Source organism: Mastomys coucha, unplaced genomic scaffold (assembly GCF_008632895.1).
Source record: "Mastomys coucha isolate ucsf_1 unplaced genomic scaffold, UCSF_Mcou_1 pScaffold5, whole genome shotgun sequence".
In the NCBI taxonomy this organism is placed as follows: domain Eukaryota; kingdom Metazoa; phylum Chordata; class Mammalia; order Rodentia; family Muridae; genus Mastomys; species Mastomys coucha.
The window spans coordinates 75,968,207-75,995,393 of NW_022196911.1; the positions used below are offsets into that span (position 1 = coordinate 75,968,207).

A 27,187-nucleotide genomic window follows, 5' to 3' on the forward strand; every position below is an offset into this window, starting at 1 on the left:
AGGGGAAACGACTACTATGAATTGTTGATCCATGTAGCTTGTAGCAGTTTTGAGGAGAACTCTTTAGTCAGAATTTGGAACTTGCTTCGCAGAGCATAGTTTACTTTTTTATTGTCAGTTATGAATTTTAGGTCTTATATATAGCGATATCTTCTTCTTTGTTTTGCAACAGGTTCCTTGACAGTAAAGGAAGGCATTATTTTAGGCAGGGTTGGTGCTGTTACATTTGGAGCAAAATTAGGGAAAGTGAGCAGGTGATCCCCTTAATTGTATTTTCTAAAAGTTTGATGCTCTTTAAAACTCAATTTGTAAAAAAGATATTTTGGGTTTGGTGTTCAGTATAGGAATTGATGATACAGCATTAGTGTACAGACTGTCTGATGTACAAATGTCAGATTCAGTGTCACCCTTAGGACACTTACAGTCAACTTTAACAGTATAATTTAGGAATATGCAGAAGTTTAAACTTTGTTTGGAGAAATGTGTTGTGTAGTACTGAAAGCCAGGTAGAGAACTGGTACAACTCTGTGGGTTTTCTGAGCACAGTGGGCAAGTTATAAGAGAAAGCCTTAGCTTTTGAAGCTTGGGAAAAAGACTGCTGCTTTTTCCCAAGAGGGCGGTGCTGACCATGTGGATGGCACACATCTGTGAGCCATTTCTCAGGAAGGATGGTTAATGAAAAAGATGAAGCTGGAGGATGGTTAATCAAAAATTTTCAAGGACTAGGGGGTGTAGCTTAGTGGTTGGGCGCTTACCTTACATGTGATGACTTCAGCTCTATCTACAGTATAGCGTGAGCAGGAGAAAGTTGGCGCCAAAGCTTTAGGCCATCTATTAAGAAAGCAAACTATAGCCAGGTGGTGATGGTATAAGGCTCTATTCCCAGCTTTCGGGAGGCAGAGGCAGGTGGATCTCTATGAGTTTGAGGCCAGCCTGGTCTACAGAGTGAGTTCCAGGACAGCCAGCATGGTTACACAGAGAAACCCTGTCTCGAAAAAGCCCAACCAAACAACTAAACAAACCATATCATATACATATATTTTCCCTCCCCCTCTTTCTTTTCCCTTCTCTTATCCTTTTCTTATTTAAGGTAAAATACTAAAGTTTGCTAGGCTGCCTGGGTGGTGGTTCTATAGTGAGTGACCTGGAGCTTTTGATCCTCCAGCTGTACCTCTTAAGAGCCGGGATTGGTGTCCCACCCTGCTTAGTTTATGTGGTGGGTGCTTTGTATCAAAGCTTACTTAGTGTTTGCTAGGTAGCAAGCATTCTACCAAGTGAGCTCCTCAGCCCTTGTCTACATATGCTCTCAAATTTTGAAGGATTAGAAGTATAGTTATACTTAGTTGAAATATAGGATTTCAGAGGCAGGCAGATTTCTGAGATTGAGGCCAGCCTGGTCTACAGAGTGAGTTCTAGGCCAGCCTGGGCAATTCAGAGAAACCTTGTCTCGAAAAACAAACCAAATGAACAAACCAAACAAACTGAAATCATATATATATATATATATATATATATATATATATATATATATATATATTTAATGACTAGTATTTGGTAGGTAAAACCTTTTTTTTTCCTTCAGTTTTTCAAAAATGGTTTCTCTGTGTAGTCTTTGCTGTCCTGGTATCCTGGAACTCATTTGCTGGCCTTGAACTCAGAAATGCCTGCCTGTCTCTCAACTGCTAAGACTAAAAGATGTGCACTACTGCCCAGCCTGAGCTTTACTTTTTAAATTTATTTCTTACATTTGTTTGTGTGTGTGTGTAGATATGAAGACAGCTTGTGGGAGCCTGTTCTTTCTGACCATGTTGGTTCCGGGGCTTGAACTTGGTAGTCAGGCTTGAGGCAAATGCCTTCATCTGCTGAGCAGTCACACAGGCCCTACTTTTTGAGAGTTAATGTAAATACTTGTTAGCCTTTAGCCTAGCTGTTGCATTTTAAATCCTAGATTTAGGGCATACACTTGTAATCCTAGCACTCAGGGGGGAGGAGATCACCACAGGTTCAAGGCCATTTTGGCTTATTTAGTGAGTTTTGAGCAAGTCTAGGCTACATAGTGAGATACTATCTTAAAACTCACACACACACATACACACACACACACACACAGATTTTAAAATTAAATGATTGCATGTGTCAGAGATTTTTAAAATAGATCTGACACATTTATATCTATTCCTCTGGTATTAGTCAAAAGTGGTTTTGTTTGAGGTTTTGTTTTAAAGAATTATTTATCTTATGAATAGAATACACTGTAGTTGTCTTCAGACACACCAGAAGAGGGCATCAGATCCCATTACAGATGGTTGTGAGCCACTATGTGGTTGCTGGGAATTGAACTTAGGACCTCTGGAAGAGCAGTCAGTGCTCTTACCCACTGAGTTATCACTCCAGCTCATGATTTGAGTTTTGTTTTTTTTGTTTTTTTTGTTTTTTTGAAACAGGGTTTTTCTGGATCGCCCTGGCTGTCCTGGAATTCACTCTGTAGCCCAGGCTGGCCTCAAACTCAGAAATCCACCTGCCTCTGCCTATGATTTGAGTTTTTAATATGCTTATTTAAACATCTAGTTTTCAGTTGCTTTAAGATGGTTGGGGGTGGGACAAGCAGAGAGAAAGGAGCATCCCCCCATTCTGGTATTGTGGATTTCAAGTCTGTTCTGTGTCACTCTGTTACTTTGTATTCCTGCCAGTGTCCTCCCTGAGCCAGGCAGGGCCCCTTCATTCACTGTCTTTGAAGTGGTGAATGGTTTTGGCGTTGTGTTAGCTCAGTCAGCTTACTGTACTGCTGCGGTGAAAGGATGTGTTCTTGATCCATTATCATGCATCTGGGCATCATGCTACTGCTTTCTGCTTCGTGCAAAGATGAAGGAACTTAGGCTGTTTATAAAATCTTAAGACATTTTGTTTGTAGAGAATGACAAGGTATTTTAAATGTCATTTATTGCCATAGCTTAATTATTTATCAAATACCATTCAGATCAGATCAAAAGTGAATTACTATTATCACAAAACATATTCCTAAAAGTCTTTAAAAGTGCATTCACATGAAACCTAGTCTTCAGGTCATACATAATGTTTCATGTTCAAATTTGACACCTTTCTCTAAGCATTTGGGAAGCAGAGGCAGGTGGATCTCTGAGTTTGAGGCCAGCTTGGTCTACTTACCAAGTTCCAGCACAGCCAGAGCTACATAATAGAGAGACTGTTTTTCAAAAGAACAAAAACGAATAAATAAGCTTCCCTTTAGCTAGGTTTGTTATTCTATGCTTAACAAAACAACCTTGTTAATCATAGAATTAGCAATACTTTATTAACCAATCATTTAAATAACATAGTTAACATTACTGGTTACATTTTGTTTTGTTTTGTTTGGTTTGGTTTTTTGAGACAGGGTTTCTCTTTATAGCCCTGGCTTCCCTGGAACTCACTCTGTAGACCAGGCTGGCCTCAAACTCAGAAATCCACCTGCCTCTGCCTCCGAAGTGCTGGGATTAAAGATATGTGTCACCACTGCTTTGTACAAAGTATTCTGTATGAAATATATATATATTCTGCTTCTAGAGACATTCTTTCTATGACCCTAGCACCTATGAAACAAAATCTACCCTTAGAGACTTAGGAGATGTCTCAGTTGATAAAGTGCCTGCCACTAAGGCATGAGGACCTGAGACTGGATCCCTAGCACGTACTTAAAAAAGCTGGGTATGAGGCTGGAGAGATGGCTCAGTGGATAAGAGCACCGACTGCTCTTCCAGAAGTCCTGAGTTCAATTCCCAGCAGCCACATGGTAGCTTACAACCATCTGTAATGGGGATCTGCCCATTACAGATGCCCTCTTCTGGTGTGTCTGAAGACAGTGTACTCACATACATGAAATAAATAAATTAAAAAAAAAATAAGCTGGGCATGGGCTGGAGAGGTGGCTTGGTGGGCAAGAGCACTGGCTGCTTTCCCAGAGGACCTGTGTTTGGGTCCCAGCACCTATAAGGTGGCTCAAACCATCTATAACTCCAGTTCTAGGGTGTCATGCTCTCTTCTGGCCTCTGCTGGCACTGCACACATGTGGTGCACAGACATTCACACAGACGAAATACATATAAATAAGTCTTCAACAAAAGGAAAAGCTGGCCTGGCTGGGGTACACACCCTTAATCCCAGCACTTGGGTGACAGAGGCTTGTGAGTTTGAGGCTGACCTGGTCTGCATAGTGAGTTTCAGGACAGCTAGGGCTATATAGAGAGCTCCTGTCTAGGGGAGGGGGCCGGGCAAGGCTGGGTGTGATCAGATGTGTCTGTAACCCCAAGTAGTAGGAATGAAGACTGTCAAATCTCCCAGAGGTCAATAGCTAGCCAGCCTACTGGACCAGTGACTGGTATCTTCTGTGAGGAACACTATTTCAAAAGATAAGGTGTAGAGTAATGGAGGAAGACACCTAATGGTAACTCTGGCCTCCTCTTGGATGTGCTTGTAACTTCAGCTCCAGGTCATTTGATGCCCTGCTCTGGCCTCCTTGTCATCTTTTTTTCTTTTTTTTTTTTTTTTTAATTTTTTTTCCTCCTTGTCATCTTTACTATGTCATTGTCCCCTTTGCAATAGGCCTCACCTGTTGCAAATGTCTGGCACAGAAATGTAGTTTGATAGGAACCTCTTCAGGCGGCTAGAACTGCCCTTTGGACTAATGAGTTGAATGGTGAAGAAATATGAATTTCTTCATGTACACACACACACATACACACACACACACACACACACACATTTAAAAAAAAAAAAAGGAGTATAGCTGGGCCTGGTGGCTAACATATGTAGTCCTAGAATTTGGGAGGCTATGACAAGATGATCACTGTGGCCTAGGCTACATAGTGAGTTCCAGGTCAGTCTGTGCCTCAGTGAGATCAAACGAGACAAAAACCAAGAGAGGATGGTTGTAGATATGGGACAAAGAACATGAATGTCTTCTACATAAAAATTCAGCATAGTTTTCTTAAAAACCTCATGCCAGCTGAAATCATGAGGCAAAGGTGCTTGCTACCAACTCTCACCTGAGTGAGACCATCATGTCCCTGGATCCACATGATGGAAGTAGAGAACCAACTCCTGAAAGCTGTCTTCTGACCTTTACACATGTACTTTACACATGTAAATGCACCCTTGGAAACACACACACCTACACACACCTACACACACCTCTGCTCTCCAATGTCTTGTTTGCTCTCCTTCTGCTAATGGCGCTGTGTTGATCAGAGTTGGAGAGAGGTAGATAGGTATTGACAACATTTGTCCTGCAGGCTATCACCTACCTATGATCAGTGCACTTACAGATATTCACCTGTCTCTGCTTCCCAGGTGCTGGGATTAAAGGCATGTGCTCTCACACTTGGCTAAACCACCATACTTTTAATTGTTCCTTGGCAACAACATAGATATCCCCTCCCCCTCTTCCTCCTTTTCTCTTTTTGACAGAAAGTATCACTTGAAGGCTTTCTTGGAACTCATATTTGCTGTCCTCAAACCCATGGCAGTCCTTCTGCTTTAGCCTGCCATTGTAGGGAAGATCCTTGCTAGGATTATTTTTCCAAATGCTAAAAGTCATTTTTTTTATTTATTTATTATTTTTGGTTTTTCGAGACAGGGTTTCTCTGGAACTCTGTAGACCAGGCTGGCCTCGAACTCAGAAATCCGCCTGTCTCTGCCTCCCAAGTGCCGGGATTAAAGGCGTGCACCACCACCGCCCGGCTAAGAGGTCAGGTTTGGAGGCATGCACTATAACCCCTGCATTCCTACAGTGACATGGGAAACAGAGATGACACAATCAGCAGAAAGCTCAAGGACCACCCAGCCTGTAGTACACAGGGTTTCCCTGTGTAGCCTTGGCTGGCCTGGAACTCACTCTGTAGACCAGGCTGGCCTCAAACTCAGAGATCTGCCTGCCTCTGCCTCCCAAGTGTTGGGATAAAAGGTGTGCACCACCACCACCCGGCTTGTTTTTGTTTTTTTGAGACAAGAGTTTCTCTGTGTATCTCTGACTGTCCTGAAATTCACTCTATAGAGGAGGCTGGCCTTGAACTCAGAGATCTGCCTGTTTCATCCTCCAGAGTATTAGGATTAAAAGTGTGTGCCATCATGGCTGGCTCTAGATGGAATTGCCTCAGCTTGTTTTCTAGATGATGTAGGATATGAGCAAATAAATAAAATCACACTCTGAGAGTGGTAACTGATGCAAATGACTTTAACTGAGTTAGCCACACCCTTGGGGTTGCTGTCTTGTGTGTCCTTGTCTTCAAGATTGTTCAGTTGTCATCTTTATTCCTGCCAGTGTCCCCTTTGTAGTAGGCTTCCCTGTTAGTCAAACTCTGAAAAGAGGCTTCTCACCAACACCCTCAAGTTTACTTGTTCACTAGAAAACATTACACTTACCATTCTGCAAGGACCTGGAGCTTAGTGTGGGGTTGAGGTGTACCACCTCACTGGTGTGTTCACTAACCTGAAGGTCTCCTGAGATGTGAAGCCTAGAGGTCTTATTTGGGGTCTCTTTTTGTAGGCATGATTAATCCATTGTCATGTGGTTGGACTCAACCTTTTTCAATCTCTTTCTAGGTTTTAGGATGAGTTTGAAGGTTCCAACCCTCTACTCATGAGGTTGGATTTTTCTGTGACAAGGCTTTATTCTGAAGCTATCTAGCCTGCATCTCTTAAATGAGCTCTGTCAATAGGATGAGCTTGTATAGTTAATTATAAGAAAAGACCTAGCTGTTTCTAGGAAATTGCAAGGGATTTTGAAACCACTTGTCATAGTTTCACACTCTACTTTGTTATGTGGAATTCAAACCTTGGCTTTTTACTAAGAACAGATTGGATACAATGATTTTTATAGTTCATTTTTGTTTTTCAAGACAGGGTTTCTCTGTGTAGCCCTGGCTGTCCTGGAACTCTCTCTGTAGACCAGGCTGGCCTTGAATTCACTAAGATCTTCCTGCCTCTGACTCTGTGTGCTGAGATTAAAAGCGTGTGCCACCACATCTGCCTATAGTTTATTTTTAATTGTTATTTTATTATTTTTGTGTGTATGCATGAGTATGTGTTCATGTGTGGAAGTCAGAGGACAACCTGTAGGAGTCAGTTCTCTTGTGTTAGTCCTGGGAATTGAATTCAGCTTGTTAGGCATGGCAGCAGGTACCAGACCCCACTGAGTCATCTCGATGGCTGTATTTTATTTTTGTATTGCTTCAGCGGTTGCCGGCTATTCAGTTTGTAGAATACTTCACCTAGTGCAGTACTAGGCCTTAAATCCAGAATCTCGCTCACTCTTGAAAGTTTTGCGGGGCTGGAGAGATGGTTGAGTGGTTAAGAGCATTGGTTTATCTTTTAGAGAAAGGACTTGGGTTCAATTTCCTGCACCCACATGACAACTGACAACCACTTGTAATTCCAGGTCCAGGAGATCCAACACACTCTTCTGGCCTTCATGTGCCATGCATGCTCATGGTGTACATACCTATGCATTTAGATGAAATACCTACAAGATGTAAAAATAAATACATCTTAAGAAAAGAAGCATTAGAGAAGTGTTGGAAAGTGGAAATGGTTTCCCCTGACAGTGCTGTTATCCTCGGGCAGAGATGTTCAGTCAGCTAGAGCTAGAGGTCCTCCATTCATACAAAATTAGAAGGTTTGCTTTATTAGCCACTTGTTTACAAGTATCTGGTTATTGTGTCCATGTAGACTCATACATGGTGAGTATGTATGTTACATTCATAGTGCCTTAATACCAATTATAGCACAGAGGTTGTTAGTGGAGGCAGTGAGAGCTGTGGTAGCTCTGGGGAGTCTTTAGGTTGTGGTAGGATGGAAGTGCCTTAAAGAGATGATAAGATGTAAAAGTACAGAGGAGGCATAGTGAGTTTTGGATGAGGAAAGCCATGTGTGGAGGGGGACAGAACTCACTGTGGCTTGTTAGTGCATGTACCTGTGTGAAACATGGAATAGCCTTGCTTGTGCAAATTGCCTGAGTGGGCAGCCTCAGTGGGACATGGGATGAGGCAGGTGAGCTGCAGGTGGATGGTACTCCTTCCCATTAGCATGATTTTTTGGGATCTGAGAGGAAGGTGAGTAACCAAAAGGCTGAGCTAGAAGATGAAGGGTGTGGAAGAAAGTAGAGTAGACATTTATATTGTTGGTAGGTTGGTGAGGGGTAGAAAGTTAGGAACTGGGAAATGTTTAAATGAAATACCAGAATTAGGCAAAAGGGCAAGCAGAAACAGATGGAAAACCACAGGCTAGGTTTAGCCTGGCAGGCGCCAGTGGTTCTAGCACTCAGCACAGAGAGCTGCTTGGAGGACTGCCTAGGAGTGCCAGACTAACTTGGGCAGTGTGGTAGGTCTCCTTTAATAGTAACGAGAGAAATTTAACAGAATTTCAATGCAAAGTAGGAAACCTGAATCAGGGATGGCAGTTTATTTTGCTCTGTAGAAACACTGTTGGCTTTATTGATGATAACTCTGAAGCCTGTAATTTTTGTAAAAGGAAGACTCAGAAGTCTTGTGCAGAAGTATTGTGAACATCTAAGACATGTAGAAATTCTCCAGAAATTTTTGTTGGCCTAGGATAGTGCATTTGTCTAGCCTGTGAGAGGTCCAGTGTTTGATCTCAACACACACGGACTCCATACATATAAAAAGATATATTTGTTCAAGATATAAAAGAATATATCTCATTGTCAATATTTAGATTAACTTTATATGTAAATCTAACCACCAAAATAACTTAAAATAGTACTTATTGGCAGTTTTTAGTAGAAAAAAATAAAAACATATGGCAGGCCAGGTGTGGTGGTGACACATATCCTTAATCCCAGGACTCAGGAGGCAGAGGCAAAGGGATTTCTGAGTTCAAGGCCAACCTGATCTACATAGTGAGTTCAGGACAGCCAGAGCTATAAATATAGCGAGACCCTGTTTAAGGGGTTGTGGGGGAGAGGGAGGGAGAATGAAAGGAAAGAAAGGATCAGAAAGGTCATTCTCAACCTGTATACACATTTTGAGTTCAAGGTCAGCCTAGGCTACATGAAACTCTGACTCAGACAGTGCTCCTAGTTCAAAAGGGACTAAAGAGATGTGACAGCCATTTTTATTTTCATTTTCTGTATAGTAGTGAATAAAGTCAAGAGATTGGATAATAGTACTGTATTTGTAGTTAATTTCCTTTTTTTTTTTACATGTTTTTCTTTTTCTTTTTTTATACATGGGACAATCAAAAAGCCTGAAGAGGGGGTAGAGAGATGACTCAGTAGTTAGGGGTGCTTGTTGCTCTTCCAGAGGACCCAGAATTGTGTCCTAGCACCCACATGGGGAACTCACAACCACCTGTAACTCCAGCTCCAAGGGATCCTGTACTGTCTTCTGGACTCTCTGGGTACCCACACGTGTCTACATATGCCCACACACAGATACTCATGTGCACATAAAATAATAAAAATAAAAGTATTTTCAATAGTCTATAGAAATAAAGCTAGAAGCGACCTGTTAAACCATATAATTTGTCTCTATTTCATACTGTGCTGTAACCGGTGAAGTGTCTTATGTCTGGTTATTCTTCATTTCCCAGTCATTTAGGAGAGGGCTGGGACTGTTCTTAACTCTTAAAAATTGCCGGCTCTCATATTTGGACTTGTATTTTAAATTTGTGCTTTGCCTCTGTGGCAGGGATTAACCGGTAGTCTGTTTTCCTCTAGGAGCTTGGACAGACTTAGTTGGTAAGCATTTAGGTTTGACAGTAGTAACTACATGATCAGAAACTTAACTGGAGTAGAGAAGTCAGATTTCTGAATAAAGAGTGAGATTTTAACTGTCCTTTATTATAAAAGATCACTGAGACAGAAAACGTTTGGTTTTTTGCCTTGTTACAAACCCTTTAAATACAGAACAAAAAGGAAGGAGTGTGCCATGGAGGGATACAGGCACTGTGAGGTCCTCGTGTTGCTAAGGATGTAAGCTGATGTGTTCTCTTGTGAACATAATAAAGTCATTAAACACAGAACAGCCCATGTGCTAACTTGAATTCCACTTAAGGAATTTATGTTGTAGAATATGAGTTACAACATTATTTGTAAAGGTGAAGATTTAGAAATGATCTTTAGAAATTTAATTTAGAAAATTAAGCCTCTTATATCATGGGATAGATTTTTTTTTAAGATTTATTTATTATTATAAATAAGTATACTGTAGCTGTCTTCTGACACACCAGAAGAGGGCATCTGATCTCATTACGGGTGGTTGTGAGCTACCATGTGGTTGCTGAGATCCAAACTCAGGACCTTCGGAAGAGCAGTCAGTGCTCTTACCCACTGAACCATCTCGCCAGCCTCATGGGATAGATTCTTATACAACTCTCTGAGTAGTTAATGCAGGAAGGTTTTGTTACTGTATTCTGTTGTCTTCAAACCTGACATCCGGTTCTCTCAGCCACCTCCCCAGGTGGCTGAAGTTATAGGCAGGCACTGGGAAGTGCTGGTACACCCGAACTGCAGGTGGCTTTCGGAAAAGGCCTTATAGTTGTCTTTCCCCTTACACAACTAGTCAGCTCCCTATGTGACTATTGCATTTGAGTTTCTGTACAACCAAAATGTTTTATTAAGTAATGATTTTTCTTTTAACAGCTAGAGTCGGGAAGACATCACTGATTATGACGCTGGTCAGTGAAGAATTTCCAGAAGAGGTAAACATTTAATTTCTTTGTGGTAGTTTGTTTATTTGTTTGTTTTAAATAATAAATAAGTTAATGATACCAGTGCCACTTTCATGCATTTCTTCAACAGTTAGGACTTTTAAAAAGTTCATTAGTGGACTGGAGAGGTGGCTCAGCAATTAAGAGCACTAACTGCTCTTCCAAAAGTCCCGAGTTCAAATCCCAGCAACCACATGGTGGCACACAACCATCTGTAATGGGATCTGACCTCTTCTGGTGTATCTGAAAACAGCTACAAAGTACTTACATATAATAATAAATAAATCTTAAAAAAAACCCAATGAACAACTCATTAGTTTACAGAGGACATCATCTTATGAAAGAACCTAAGTTTTTTTTGTTTTTTGCTTTTTTTGGTTTTTAGAGACAGGATTTCTTTGTGTAGCCATGGCTGTCTTGGAACTCACTCTGTAGACCAGGCTGGCCTCAACTCAGAAATTGTCCTGCCTCTGCCTCCCAAGCGCTGGGATTAAAGGCATGTGCTACCACTGCCCGGCACTTGTTTTTTTGTTTTTGTTTTTCCAAAGTATTATGAATGTCAGAGTTTGAGGCTGGAGAGATAACTCAGTACTTACAAGCATTTGATGTACTCCAGAGAACCCATGTTCAATTCCCAGCACCTGTTAGGTGATTCGTAGCTGCCTATAACTTTAGCTCCTAGGTATTCATACTCTCTGGCATGTGTAGGTTTCTGCCCACCCCCCCCACAAATACACACACATGTACCATGCAAGTACACAAGTAAAAATCAAATTAATCTCAGAGTTTGCATTGATCCTTCCTTTATTCTTGTTTAGGAAGAAATAATCTTATAGTTTTATTACTGAGCTAGGAATTTGATGTGTCACATGGCAGTGTTCTTCGTTGTTCTGGATTTTTGCGGTAGCTGGGATTGAGTCCAGGCTCTTGTGCATATCAAGCGGGAGCTTCAGTTCACTGCTGAGTGCCTCTCCCCTGGGTAGCAGTTTCAACAGTCACAATTCCATGGCTGTTGCTTTGTTCCTCTTTACATTAAATAAGAATCAAATAGTAATGCCTTAATTTGAAAAGTGGAGTATATTGTGGAATCATTAACATTAATCGAGAATTAAGATGTAATACCTCAAGTTCTCTGCAGAAGTTTAACTGAAGAGCTAACAAGATGCTCAGTGAGAAAAGATACCTGTTGCCAAGACTGACAGCCTGATTTTAGTTCCAGGACCCACGTGGTGGAAGTACAAAACTGACTCCACATTGAACTCCACTTGTGTGCTATGATGCCCACGCACATAAGTAAATAAGCAAATTTAAGGAACTGTAGTGAGTTCCAGTCCATGTAGAACTGCATAGAGAGACCCTGTCAGAAGGAATAAATAAATTTTAAATGTGTAACTGAAGTTAGAGTTGTTTTAGTGTGTTCCTCTTGAGTGTGGATACTTTTTTTTCTCCATAATTAAAAGTCATACAGTTGGGATTGGCGAGAAGGCTCAGCAGTTAGAGGACTGTCTGCTCTTCTACAGGACCTAGGTTTGGTTCTCAGCACCTAGATGGTAGCTTACAGGTGTCTGTTACTCCAGCGTCAGGGGATCCCGTACCCTTTTCTGGCCTCTTGTAGCACCAGGTATACATATGGTTAACAGATATGCATGAAAGCAAAACCCATACACATGAAAATTAATTAATTAAAAAGAAAGGACTGAGCTTCCACAAGACAGTTTTGTTAAAAACATGCAGTCTTTCTGAAACATGGAATTATTAAACACAAGGCTTATGGAGCCAGTTTTCATCTAGCATAGATAACATTTGTGTGTATTGGTTACCTTGGAGGCGGTCATTTTGTTTTGTGGTTTTTGTGGGTTTTCCAAGGCTGAAGATTAAGCCCAGGGCCTGCATGTGCTAGACAAGTTCTCTATCACTGAGTTACACCCATCAAGATTGCATTGGATTAACGTAGCTCCTTATTTGTAAAGTATGTTAAATTCTTAACAAAGTAGAATAAGAACCATATATTTAAAAAACCTAATATTTCAGTATCAAATTGAATCTTTTTAAGTTTGTGAAAAACTTGAGATATCCTTAGTGTGTGCTCTAACTACAAACGTAGAGTGTTTTCCTTTTTACCTAGGGCAGGACATTTGCTCTGTTGTCAAGTTATACCTCAGCTGGAAACTTATTTTCCCCTTTGATTTTTATTTTATTGCATTTTTGTTTTGTCTTTTATTTATTTATTTACATTTTGTTGCATTTTTAGTTATTATAGTTCTCTATGTGCGTACACACCACAGTACACCACATCTGGAGGCAAGAGGACAACTTGCGGAAGTAGGTTTTCTCCTTCCACCATGAGGGTTTGGTGGTCACACTCAGGTGGTCAGACTTAGTAAGATCTGTATTTCCTGATCCATCTTGCTAGCCCTTAAAAATGTTTTTATTGTAGTTTTGCTTATATGATAAAGTACCTCAAAGTATTTTAAAATACAATGAATACCTACAAAGATATCTCTGAACAGGTAATGATAAGTCTGCAGAGTGTGATGATAATTTCACCACATTTATTTCTATTATTTTTGTTTTGTTTTGTTTTGCTTTCAAGATAGGGTTTCTCTGTATAGCCCTGGCTGTCTTGGAACTCACTTTATAGACCAGGCTGGCCTTGAACTCAGAAATTCGCCTGCCTCTGCCTCTGCCTCCCAAGTGCTGGGATTAAAGACGTGCCACCACTGCCCAGCTCACATTTATTCTTTTTTTATATTTGTTGTCAAATAAAGGTTCCTCCCCGAGCAGAAGAAATCACCATTCCAGCTGATGTCACCCCTGAAAGAGTTCCAACACACATTGTCGATTATTCAGGTAAAGGGGGGCCTTTGGTGGGTGAAAGAGGCTCTGAAGTTAATGTAATAGCCCTGAAATAAACATTATTGAGCTTTTAACAATGTTTAAGATCATGCACTACTCTTGCAGAGGGTCCGAATCCAATCCCCAGCACTCACATCAGAGTCACAACCTGTAACTCCAGCCTCGGGGTTACCCAGTGCCTCTGGCCAACACAGACACGTGGTACATGCATGTACCATATACACATACGTGTTTCTGAATTTTAGAATTTGTTGAGGGGCTGGGGATATAGCTCTTCTACCCAGTGTTTTCCTAGACTGATACTAACTTCCAAGATCACATACAAAGACATGTATATACTATGATTTGTTGAACTCTATATGTGTTCTTTAATTTTTCAACCTTTGTTACAAAAGAAATGAATTAAAAATGGTCAGTTTGAGAGCTGAGGAGATTGCTTAGAAGTTAAAGTACTTGCTGAACCTGCAAGCAGATCCGTGGTACCAAAGTAAAAGGCTGGGCACTGTGTCTGTAACAGCAGCATTGGGCAGAGACAGCCAGTCGAGCCAGTTTGTGAGCTGCAGGTCAAAGTGAGATGATAGAGGAAGAACCCTGACATTATTATCACACATGTGAACACACAGATATGTAGACACATATATACCACATAAACCCAGAAGTCAACTTACTATTTCATTGTAAGATTATACATGTTATTGATATATTTATTTATTATGTGTGTGGACATGAATATGTTATGGTTGGTATGTGTGAGAGTCAGAGGATACCTTGCTGCACTTCAGTCTCTCCTTCCACCATGTGGGTTCCTGGAATCGAACTCAGGCGTGGCAGCAAGAGCCCTTATCTACTGAGCCATCTTACCAGCCCAGAAAGGGAATTTTTGCTTTCTTCATTGTCTAGCTACAGTTTCGCCTCTGGGCCTTTTTGTTATTACTCCTACCTACTGTGCTCATAGTGTCCAGATCCTGTATTCTTGCGCTCTGTGTTGCAATTTTTGTCTAGGTTTCTGGCTCTGAAGCTCTCAGTCTCCTTTCTTGAGTTGTTGATCTCTTTTGCCTGACCCTTTTTCAACTCTGGATCAGATAGTGGCCTAGATATTTGGCGAGAGACCTCTGCCCTTCTGTGCTGGAATTGTCCTCTTGAATTAGCTTCTCTGCTAGCTGGCTTCCTTCTCGTACCAGCCTTTCTTTCACTGCATTAGCCTCTGTTGGGTTCCTGCCTGGTACTACACTTTATCATTTATTTTTATGAGTATTTATTTATGCCTGAAGGTATGTAAATGTATTATGTTCATCATGCCTGATGGAGGTCAGAAAAGGGTGTAGGATCCCCTGAAACCAGAGTTATAGATAGTTATGTGCTACTGTGTAGTTGCTGGGAACCATCTATGTCAATTTTGTTAGGTGGTTATTACATAGATTTTTTTTTTGTTAGCTTGATGATTAGTTATGAAAGATTTTAAAATATAAAACACTGGCTTTTGTCATTTGTAGAAGCAGAACAGAGTGATGAACAACTTCATCAAGAAATATCACAGGTACGTGTAAAAAGGACATCGTGTGTGTGTGTGTGTGTGTGTGTGTGTGTGTGTGTCTGTGTCTGTGTGTGTGTGTCTGCTCATGTAAACAGTGATAATCCGATGAGTCTATCTTTTTAGTTCTTTTACCAAGAATATGCTTTTTCTGAAGGACAGTTGGGTAGTGACAGTTTCTTGTAGCCCAGATTGGCTTTGAATTCCTGGTGTGATTGAGGCATGTCTCGATCCCCTCACTTCTACTTGCTGGTGTGTGCCACCATTCCCAGCTTCTCAGGAATTTTTCAGTTGGTATATTTTTTTTTGAAGATTTATTTTATTTATTTTATGTGTATGAGTACACTGTAGCTGTAATTCACTGTAGCTGTCTCCAGATACACCAGAAGAGGGCATCAAATCTCATTATGGGTGGTTGTGAACCACCGTGTGGTTGCTGGGATCCGAACTCAGGACCTTCGGAAGAGCAGTCAGTGCTCTTACCCACTGAGCCATCTCGCCAGCTCCCCTCAGTTGGTATTTGAATATATACTGTTTGCTCTGTAGTGTGTGCCACCATCCAGCTTCTGAGGAATTTCTCAGGTAGTATTTGAATATGTACTGTTTGCTCTACTTCTTTACAGGTACTTTCTTCTTCTTCTAGATAGGTTTTCTTTTTCTAAAAATTTCCCCCTTTGGCTAAAAAAATCTTAGGTATTTGATAATTAAATGATATTGTATATATTTTATTTCAAAGTGACACTAATTTATTACCTTTTCTTCTAGGCTAATGTCATCTGCATAGTTTATGCTGTTAACAACAAACATTCTATTGATAAGGTATATTTACATTTTCTCTCTATTTAACCTCAACGTGTTACTATTTATTTATTTATTTATTTATTTTGGTTTTTCGAGACAGGGTTTCTCTGTATTGCCCTGGTTATCCTGGAACTCACTCTGTAGACCAGGCTGGCCTCGAACTCAGAAAATCACCTGCCTCTGCCTCCCAAGTGCTGGGATTAAAGGCATGCGCCGCCACCACCCCCTGGCAGTTTAAGAACTCTTAACAAAATATAAAGGAGAGATGCTCAGAAGGTCAGATGGCTCAGAGGCTGTTCTTCATCTGTGACTCCATTTTAGTTCTAGAGGATCTGAAGCCCTTTTCTGGCTTTGGCACTAGGCAATCTCATGGTGTCCAGACATATATTTAGACAGAACACTCCTAATCAAAATAATTTTAAAAGAACAGTATGCATTTTCTATTTTTTTTTTTTGGTCCCTCCCCCACCTTTCTTCTTCTTCTTTTTTCTTTTTAAAGAAGGATTCTCACTATGTAGCCTTGGCTGGTCTGGAACTCAATATGTAGACCAGGTTGACCTTGAACACAAGAAATCCCTCTGCCTCTGTCCCTGCCTCTGAGTGCCAGAATTAAAGATGTGCAGCTTTTCAAAGAAGACCTGCATCATGTCTTCATTCCTTATTTAATTTTATTTTAGGTAACAAGCCGATGGATTCCTCTCATAAATGAAAGAACAGACAAAGACAGCAGGTATTTTTCTTTTCTTTCAAACAGAGAAAAGATCTAAGAAACAGTTACAAACATAATTGTAAAGTCTTCACTTAGATCTACTGGCTATTAACATGCTCCACATTTAGTTTTTCTTTCAATTATTTGTGTATCTTTGTGTGTGTGTGTGTGTGTTGTGTACATGTGTATATGTGTTAGAGTGCAGCTTGTGTGTGTGTGTGTGTGTGTGTGTACATGTGTTAGAGGGCAGTTTGTGTGTGTGTGTGTACATGTGTTAGAGGGCAGCTTGTGTGTGTGTGTGTACATGTGTACATGTGTTAGAGGGCAGCTTGTGTGTGTGTGTGTGTGTGTGTGTGTGTGTGTACATGTGCACATGTGTTAGAGGGCAGCTTGCAGGCTTTAGGGCTGGAGCAGCTGGAGCGGTAAACAGCACTTGTTTCAGAGGACCTGGGTTGTATTCCCATCACTCACATGACATTCACCATCTCCTCAGGCACCAGTCATGAGTGTAGTGCATTGACATACATACAGTCAAAACACTCATACACATAAAATAATAAAATAAATCTATTCAGGAGGCGGTGGCACATGCCTTTAATCCTAGTGCTTAGGAGGCAGAAGCAGGTGAAGCTGTGTGAGTTCTAGGCCAACCTGGTCTACAAAATGAGTTTCAGGGCAGCCAGGGCTACACAAAACTCTGTCTTGCAAAAACAAACAAACAAAAAACTAGTGTTTAGTTCTCTTCTTTTACTGTGTTGGCTCCAGGCTGGAACTGAGGCTCACTGATAAAGGTGCTTTTGCCCACTGAGCCATTATTTCATTGGGTTCATCAGTTCGTCCCTGTTCACCTACCTCCATGCCACCATACCTTTTTGAAGGCAGGAGTGATTAGAAACAGTAAGTAGATTCCAGAGCAAAGCAGAAAACAGCTCTGACACTGTAATAGTTACTGACCGATAAAGTATTTTAGTAATTCCACACTTTGTTCAAAACCTGCTGCTTGAGTCTGTTTGGAGTCTGTCTTTGCCTGTATTGTGTGTCCTCTCTTGAGCTGCTGCTTTAATGAGGTGTGGGATTGTTGACTGCTCACAGTGTGCACTAGGCAGAACATGGGACTGAGCAACCTTTTAGATCTTGTTTGGCCACTTAATTTGGCTGTCTAGTTTCCTCATCGGTTACAGGGATAAAGGTAATATCTATCCTGGATGCATATGGCTGTAGCAAGAATTGAATTAGAAAGCTTGTATATAACATCTCTAAATTGCCCTGTAAATCTCTGTTTAGAAATTCACACAAGGAGGCTCTCTGCATTCTTTGGAAGACACAGTGCAAAGGGAAAATGCAAGACAACACACTCAGTAGTTTCCCAAGTAGAGTGGTAGTTCTCTGCATAAATGCTTTCGGTTTAAGTCAGGTGAAAGTATTTCCTTCCAGTGTTTAATTGGACAAAATTATTTTTGTTATTTCTTCTTTTTTTCCTTGGGTCTTTTTTGTTTGTTTGTTTGTTTGTTTTGTGACAGGATCTCACTCTATATATTCTCTGCTGGCTTGGAACTCACTAGACTCCACCTGTTCCTCCTTAACAGCCAAGTGCTGGGATTTAAAGGAGTGTGCCTCTGGTGCCTTCTCGCTCAGCCTTCAATCTTCAGTCTTTTTCTTTCCTTTTCTTTGAGACTAGGCTGATCAAACTCATAAAGATCTGCCTGCCTCCCAAGTCCTGGGGTTAAAGGTTTGTGCCACTACTCCTAGCAAAACATTTTAATCTTCTTTTTAAAACTATTTTATTTATTTCTTCTTATTTATTTATGTGTATGTGGAAAGTTTGGTGTACAGTGTGCATGCTGCCAGAGGTTCAAGGAAGGCATCAGATCCTCTGTAAATGGAGTTATAATTGTTGGTGAGCCACCACGTGTGTGCTGGGAACCAAAGGCAGGTCCTCTGGAAGAGCAGTGGGTACTCTTAACCACTGAGCCATCTGTCCAGCCCCTATTTAAATCTTTTTAAATGTTAGAAAAATCATGTTTTAAGTATTAATTATATACCAACTGGCCCTTTTAATCAAGTTTTCAGGATTCTTTTGTCAGCATTTTTGATCTTTATTCTCTGGAAACCTGATGCCCCTGTCTAACTTCTTTGTGGAAGGGAGACTAACTTACATGGCCTCGAAGCTCTGTGATGACTCTTCATTGTTTCTTAAACTTGTGACAAAGTGGAAAGAAGAGAATGACTCAGCTCTTCAGTGCTTTAGCCTCTTGTCATTTGTGGCGATTTAAATGAATTAAAATGAAATAACAAAAGTCTATGCTCCTCTGATCCACTTACCCACATTTCAGAAGCTCAGTAGCTACTTGTGGGAGGTGGTTATGATAATAGTGCACTGAAGATCATAATCATTTCAGGGCATATTGGCAATGCTCTGAATTCCAGCAAGTGATTCTATGAGTTTGCAGCCAGCCTGGGTTAGAGAGTTCTAGGATAGCCAGGATTATTTAGAAAGACCCTGTCTCAAAAACCAAACAAGGCCATCATCATAGAATGTTGTATTGGACAGTGGAGCCTTACAGGCTGTAGCATCCACATGCTCTTGGTGCTTTCTCCTGGGGCTATTTTTAGGAGGGCCACTCTGGAAAAGAGAGCATACTTTGGCCAGTGTCTATGAAGAACCCATTTATGCCACTGGTTTTAGAACTTTGGCTTTGCTGTCACTAAAATATTATGGCCACTTTGTGGACCTTGGTTTTATTTTATATATTTATTTAGTTTAATTTTATCTTGGAGACACACAATCTCACTCTATTTCCCAGGCTGTTCTCAGACTTGTAATCTTCCTGCTCTTACCTCCTCCTTCTGCCTCAGCCTCCAATTGCTGCATTATATGTGTGCACTGCCAAGCCAATTATAGATCTTATAGTAACTTCTTTCCTGAGCCTCATCTGTAGATTATTTTGGTACATACCTATTCTTCCTTAGGACTCTTTTTTTATATTAGTCACATAGCCAGAGAATGTCAGAAATAATAGATGCTTCCTCTTTAGCCTGGGACTTTACAATTGAGCTTAGACTTTTTTTTTTCTAAATAAACTATTGTGTTTACTAATTCTTCCTAATCTTGTTAGGAGTCTGTTTTTGGGCAATGTAAGCAATAAAAATCACAGTGAGGGTAAGGATGCTAAAGTAAATGCTGCAGGAGTTTGTGTTCGGAGTTTGGAATCTAGTAAAATGATTTGTTTTGTTCCAAGCTGTCCTTTAGGACTCGCATGTAACAGTCTCCACTGGTCTGATGTCTTCGATAACCCATTTAGATTTCCCATAGGCATCTCAGATTTCACTTACATAAAACAAGATCTTTAAACTTTCTGTCTGCTCTCTGTCAGAGAGTGTATTTTGCTTACTTGTCTGTTTATTACATGTGTACATGAGCAGAGCCCTCACAGATCAAAAGAGGGTGTCATATCTCCTAGAACTGGAGGTAGAGACAGTTGTGAGCCACCAAGTAGATGCTAGGAAATGAACCAGATCTTCTGCAAGAACAAGTGCTTTTAACCATTGAGCCATTGCGGTAGCCCCCCAAGCCACCATATTTTTAAAAAGCTTTTAAGGCCAAGATAGTGCCATTTCTAAAGACACTTGCTAACAATTCTTATGGCATAATAAACCCTAGAATCCACATGGTAGAAAGAATTGATTCTTAACTGTTGTTCTCTGAACACATACACACACACACACACATACACACACACACACACATACACAGAAAGAGAGAGAGAGTTGAGAGAGAGACACAGAGAGAGAGAGACACAGAGACACAGAAATGTAGTAAAGAAAAAAATTTAAAAACCTTTTTCTCTTACTACTTTCTTTCTCTATCTCTCTTTTTTTTTTACAGTGATTAAAAGCTCATAATTTTATTGTCTTTATAACAAAATCATCTTCCTTGGGCAGGGTAGTGACACCCTTCTTCCTAGCACTTGGGAGGCAGAAGGCAGGTAGAGCTCTGAGTTCTAGGCCAGCCTGGTCTACAGAGGGAGTCTCAGGATATTCAGGGATATACAGAGAAGTCCTACCTTGAAATACACACACACACACACACACACACACACACACACACACACACACACACACACACACACACACACACACACCCTAAAATCATCTTAGAACTGGATCTCTTGGCTCTTTCTCTTCTTGCTGCCTCCCACATCCTCTTAAATCTGCAGTCAGGCTCAAGGCTGACTTTGTAACAGTACCCTTTTTGTGACTGTGTGGATTATAAGCTTAGTCTGCCCACCGTAGCCAGTAGGCTTCCTGTCATGATGCCCCTTTCCTGAACGTGCAGAGGTTCTCCCACCTCCTTGTACTGGGCCATTCTGTGAGGGTAGTGCTTACTGCATTTCTTGAAGAGTCTGGTAGTCTTGGGAATAGTCACCATACTTGTGAGAGTCATTGGCCCAGGCTTTTTCTATTTTTTTTGTTTTGTTTTGTTTTGTTTTGTTTTTGATGGGGTTTCTCTGTGTAGTCTTGGCTGTCCTGGAACTTTCTCTGTAGACCAGGTTGGCCTTGAACTCACAGAGATCCGCCTACCTCTACTTCCAGAGTATGCTCTAAGGCTTTTTCTTAATGACAAAATTCACACATAAAACAAATAGAGAATAGTATAATGAATCTGTCACCCAGCTTCAACAGTTAATTCAGGACCAATCTTGTTTATCCCATTGGGACCATTTTAAAGCAAATAGACACCACACCAAGTTGTAAATACTTCACTATATATCTCTGAAATACAGCAGATCATGTTTAAATGCATTAACTAGTGCTAGGATGATAGCTAAGCAGTTAAGAGTAATGGCTGCTCTCCTGGAAGATCCAGGTTGGATTTTGAGCAACCACATGATAGCTAACAACTCTCTGTAAGTCTAGCTCTTGGGATCCGATACCTCCTTCTGACTTCTGTGAGTGCCAGGCATACACGTGGTGTCCATACATATGTACAGGCAAAGAAAACACTCATACATGTAAGAAACTAAAAACAAAAACTTAAATATTGAGTTCAGTGGTATCAGATACATTAAGAATAGTAATAATAAGCCAGGCGTGGTGGTGCATGCCTTTAATCCCAGCACTTGGGAGGCAGAGGCAGGCGGATTTCTGAGTTCGAGGCCAGCCTGGTCTACAGAGTGAGTTCCAGGACAGCCAGGGCTACACAGAGAAACCCTGTCTTGAAAAAAACAAACAAACAAACAAAAAAAAAAAAAAAAAAAAAAAAAAAAAAAAAAAAGAGAAAAGAATATTAATAATAAAAAATAAAGAATTGACTAGATCAGACCTTGCCCCTATTTATAAACTCTTCATTAGCTTCTTATTTATTGTAATGATGAAACCTACATTCCTTACCACAGCTTAGAAGTCCTGGTATGTCTGGCTTTTCATCCTCAATCTAACCCATCTCAGCCGTCTTCCTGTCCACCCATTCTGGCATACTTTGCCCGTTCTCTGACCTCACCAGGATGGTCACGCTCTCTCTTCCCAACTAGTTCTCTCTGCTCTCCATATGGCAGGTTCCATATTGTCTCTCAATACTTGGCTCAGATGCCACCCACTGACAAGAAGTTTTGTGATCATCTCCCTCCCATTCATTCTGTTTGTGCCTGCCTGTTCAGTTCGGTTTTCACTCTTAGAATGAGAGGGGTATTTTGTTTGTTTAGTTGATTTTTTGAGACAAGGCTTCTTTGTGTAGTCCTGGCTGTCCTGATACTAGCTCTGTAAACCAGAGAGATTTAGAGATCTGCCTGCCTCTGCCTTCCAAGTGCTGGAATTTAAGGCATGTGCCGCCAGCACCTGGCTTTAATTTTTTTTTTTCATGATTTATTTATTCATAAGTGTCCATTGGTATTTTGTCTGCATGTATGTCTATGTGAGAATGTCAGATTCCTCTACAACTAGAGTTACATACGGTTTAAACTACCATGTGCATGCTGGGAATTGAACCTGGGTCCTCTGGAAGTGTAGCCAGTGCTCTTACCCATCTCTCCCTCCCTCTCCCTGCCCTTCTTAAATACATTGGTATTTATCTGTCGGAAAGTGTTGGATGCCCTAGAACTGGAGTTACAGTTTGAGCTCCTATGTAGGCTCTGGGAGTTGAATCCAGGTCCTCTGGAAGAGCACCTAGTGCTCTTAATCACTGAGCCACCTCTCCAACCCCTGAGGAATCTTTTTCTTAAGGTCTTTAGTACTTAAAAGAGTGTGTGGCTTGAAACAGACAATATAAATCAGAGATGACTGAATGAATGAACCTACTATCTGAGGACCTTGGCTTGACCTTATTAGAAAAATTATGGTGGGAATTTAACTAGCATGGGTAATGACCTAAGTTAAAATACAAATCTAACATCTTCTGTTTTCTTTTTCTTTTTTCTTTTTTTAATTTTGTTTTTTTTTTTTGTTTTGTTTTGTTTTTGAGACAGGGTTTCCTCTGTGTAGTCCTGGCTGTCCTGGAACTCACTCTGTAGACCAGGCTGGCCTCAAACTCAGAAATCTGCCTGCCTCTGCCTCTGAAGTGGTGGGATTAAAGGTGTGCACCACCACTGCCTGGCCTGTTTTCTTTATTGCATTAATGCCCCATTCATTTCAGGCTGCCTTTGATATTGGTTGGGAACAAATCTGACCTGGTGGAATATAGTAGTATGGAGACCATCCTTCCGATTATGAACCAATATACAGAAATAGAAACCTGTGTGGAGGTATGTCCATGCTTTAGTTTGGAAATGTGCTGGTGAATGCTCTGTAATTGGAGACTTTGACTGGGAGGGGAGATTATGGGGGTTGGAATTAATTTTCTGTCCATTGTGAAGTCATATAAACCAAAGAGAGAACTTGACAATTTTCCTCTTAAGCTCTATGGAGATCTTGGTACTGTCTACAAAGGAAAATGTGTTTTTCAGTTTCTTCAAGGAATCTTACTCTTCCCTAATATTGGTTTTCTTCCTCCCCACCCTCATCCCACTAAAGCCGAGAGTAGCCAATAAACAAACAAAGAAAACAAAACTCCTGAGAGTGGAAAAGGTTCCAAAAGAGGAATATCATATGCTAACATTTTAAAAATTGTTTTTGGCCTTCAATAAATAAATTTGATTTCAGAATATAAAACTAATTAATTTTTTTTTTTTATTTTTTATTTTTAGTGTTCAGCAAAAAACCTAAAGAATATATCAGAGCTGTTTTATTATGCACAGAAAGCTGTTCTCCATCCTACAGGGCCTCTGTACTGCCCAGAGGAGAAAGAGGTAACCAGGCTGTGCTCTGTGGGCCTGAGTGACGCAGGAATTCCAGGATGGGAGTGGGCTTTAGTCATGCTTACCATTTTATTAAGGTGAAGTTATTGAAATATGGTTGTGTCACTTACGACGTTGCTAAACTGTTTGTTCCAGCTCAGTGTGACACTGACATTGTGTCTTCATAAAGCTTCCTGTTTAAGTATTGGTTCTGGTAGTATCACTGATGCACAGACCCTGCAACTCTAAGAAAATAGCTTAGACTTTGTTAATGGTTTATTTACTGTCTTAGGGTCTTACTGCTGTGAACAGACACCATGACCAAGGCAACTCTTATAAAGGACAACATTTCATTGTGGCTGGCTTACAGGTTCAGAGGTGCAGTCCAGTACCATCAAGGCAAAAGCATGGTGTCCAGGCAGGCATGGTGCAGGAGGAGCTAAGAGTTCTTCTACATCTTCATCTGAAAGTTGCTAGTGGAAGACTGACTTCCAGGCAGTTAGGATGCAGGTCTTATAGCCCACGCCCACAGGGGCACATCTATTCCAACAAGGCTCCACCTCCTAATACTGCCACTCCCTGGGCCAAACATATTCAAACCATGACACTTCACATCTATAAGACCTATGAACTTTTTGATTGTCCATTTATTCATCTTGTGAGGTGGATGTATGCCATGTCGTGCCTGTAGGGGTTAGAGGACAGCTTGTGAGAGTCAGTTCTCTCCTTCCACTCTTTGGGTCCCACCCTTGTTGACAGGCTTGATATCAAGTTTCTTTACTCATGAATCCTTCTCACCAGCCTGAAAATCGATAAATCTAAACAAAAGCTTGAGTAGCAGTTTTGTTTTTGTGGTGTTATTTTGTGTTCTGTTAGTAATTGAACTCAGGGCCTTGTGGGGTAAGCCAGTGTGCTGCATTCTCAGGCCTCCTGTAGTTTTTTGTCATGGGTACATGTGATGCAAGTTTAATATACTCTTTCATAGCTAAGGAGTATAATAATTCTATTAAGAAATACCCAGAATTTAACAAAAACATTGCTATAAATTTAAAACTGACTTTTTTAGATATATAACACAAAGTTTGCCTCTTTCAGACATACAGTTAAGTGAATACACACACACACACACACACACACACACACACACACACACAAAAAAAAAAATCTATGGAGATCTTGTCTCCATAGATATGTACTGTCTACAAAGGAAAATATATTTTCAGTTTCTTCAAGGAATCTTACTCTTACCTCGTATTGGCTTTCTTCCTCTGCACCCCACTCACATGTGTGTGTGTGTGTGTGTGTGTGTGTGTGTGTGTGTGTGTGTGTATTCACAAGATTATGCATCTCTTAACTCCAGTGCCTTTCACCCCCCTGAGAAACCCTGTAGCCACTCAAAAACACCCTCGCAACTCTCTTTGCCCCTAGCAGCTACTGGTATATTTTGTCCTGGACATTTTCTATCAGTGGAATCATTGATGATAGCTTTTATTTTTCTGTTCTTTCACCAGCTCCATGTATTCAAAGTTCAGTCATGCTGTAGTGTATATTAGTATTTAATTTCTTCTAGTTAAATAAAATTTCATCAAATGAAATATTACCTCTTTCATTTTTTTTATCTTTTGATGTCTGCTGAGGTCAGTTATTCCCTTTGACTATTATGAATGGGCTGCTGGCTGTAATGTTAGATTGTTCACATGTAAGTGTTTTTCATTTTGGTTTATTTGAGATAGAGTTTCTGTCTCTAGACATCCCTGGCTGTCCTAGAAGTTTCCTAGTAGACCAGGCTGGCCTCAAAATCACAGTTCATCTGCTTCTGTGTGCTGGGATTAAAGGCTTATACCACCACCACCACCACCCAGCCTGAGTCTTTTGCTTTGTTGGGTTTGTTTTTTAATTTTTAGATTTACTTAGGGTTTCTGTTGTGGCAACAAAACACTATAACAAAAAAGCAAGTTTGGCAGGAAAAGGTTTATTCAGCTGACACTTCCACATTGCTGTTCATCACCAAAGGAAGTCAAGATTGGAACTGGAGGCAGGAGCTAATGCGGAAGCCATGGAGGGGTGCTACTTGCTTTACATGGCTTGTTCAGCCTGCTTTCTTATAGAACCTAGATCACTATCCAGGGGATGGTATTACCCGCAGTGGGCTGGGCCCTTCCTCACTGATCAGGAATTAAAAAATTCGTTGCACCTGGATCTTATGGAGACCTCAGTTGAGGGTCCTTCCTTTCTGATGACTCTAGCCTGTACACTTATTATTTATGTGTATGAGTATTTTACCTACACACACACACACACACACACACACTCACACATGTGTATGTATGCCTGCATGCCTGAAGCTTGAGAAGGGAAGGAGAGGATGTCAGAGCCTTTGTGACTAGTGTGACAGATGATTGTGAGCCACCATGTGGGTGCTGGGAATTAAACCTGGGTCCTCTGCAAAAGCAACATGTAGTACTCTTAACTGCTGAGTTAACTCTGCAACCCTGAGATTTTTTTGTTGTTGTTTTTTGTTTTTGAGACATGTAGCTCTGGCTGTTCTAGAACTCAAATTTGTAGTCCAGACTGGCCTCAAGTCATAAGTGCTGGGATTAAAGATGTGCACCAAATCCCCAGCCTAAGGTGTTATTTTTAAGACTTTTTTTTTTTGGTTTTTTGAGACAAGGTTTCTCTGTATAGCCTTGGCTGTCCTGGAACTCACTCTGTAGACCAGGTTGGCCTCAAACTCATAAATCTGCCTGCCCCTGCCTCCCAAGTGCTGGGATTAAAGGCGTGTGCCACTACTGCCCGGCAGAAATAAAATTTTGGAAAGTACTTCCTTACCTTCCTGAGTTTTGGTCCTAGTTCCCACATTGTTTGCCCTTTTCAGGCAAACAGGCACACATACACACAAATATATTAATAAAAATTTACAATTTATAATATTATTGAATAGTTAGCAAATTGAGACCCCTTAGCCAAACTTGGCCTATTTTTTATTTTTTACAACCTTTGAGCTATAAATACATTTCCTGTGTTTTTAATTTTTGAAAAAAAATCAAAGGAATTGTACTTTGTGATAGATTAAAAACCATATTACATTCAGATTGTGTGTCAGTCACCCTTGTTTGTTTATGTCTGTGCTGGCCATGAGCAGTTTGAACAGTGCTGTTTAGTTCTGTCCAGCCTTGCTGCTGCCTAGTGCACAGACAAGCAGTTCCCAAATGCCGCACCCTATTCCAGCACAAGACAAGCAGAAAGGAGATTTCAGTAGCAAAGCTACAGTCGCAACATTGTTTTTCAAGCTTTGATGCAATT

The 27,187-nt window shown here is 40.7% G+C and overlaps 1 protein-coding gene across 6 annotated transcripts in view; it reads left to right on the top strand.

Annotated features, from left to right (window-relative positions):
• Rhot1 (ras homolog family member T1) overlaps window positions 1-27,187 on the top strand; it is a 65,144-nt gene that overhangs the window by 1,739 nt on the left and 36,218 nt on the right. For all 6 annotated transcript variants that reach the window (XM_031350596.1, XM_031350598.1, XM_031350601.1 and 3 more), the window contains exons 2-8: window positions 10,652-10,710; window positions 13,488-13,569; window positions 15,069-15,112; window positions 15,872-15,925; window positions 16,585-16,637; window positions 23,245-23,353; window positions 23,795-23,896. In XM_031350596.1, the coding sequence (XP_031206456.1) occupies window positions 10,652-10,710; window positions 13,488-13,569; window positions 15,069-15,112; window positions 15,872-15,925; window positions 16,585-16,637; window positions 23,245-23,353; window positions 23,795-23,896 (503 nt within the window). The remainder of the gene's footprint in view (window positions 1-10,651; window positions 10,711-13,487; window positions 13,570-15,068; window positions 15,113-15,871; window positions 15,926-16,584; window positions 16,638-23,244; window positions 23,354-23,794; window positions 23,897-27,187) is intronic.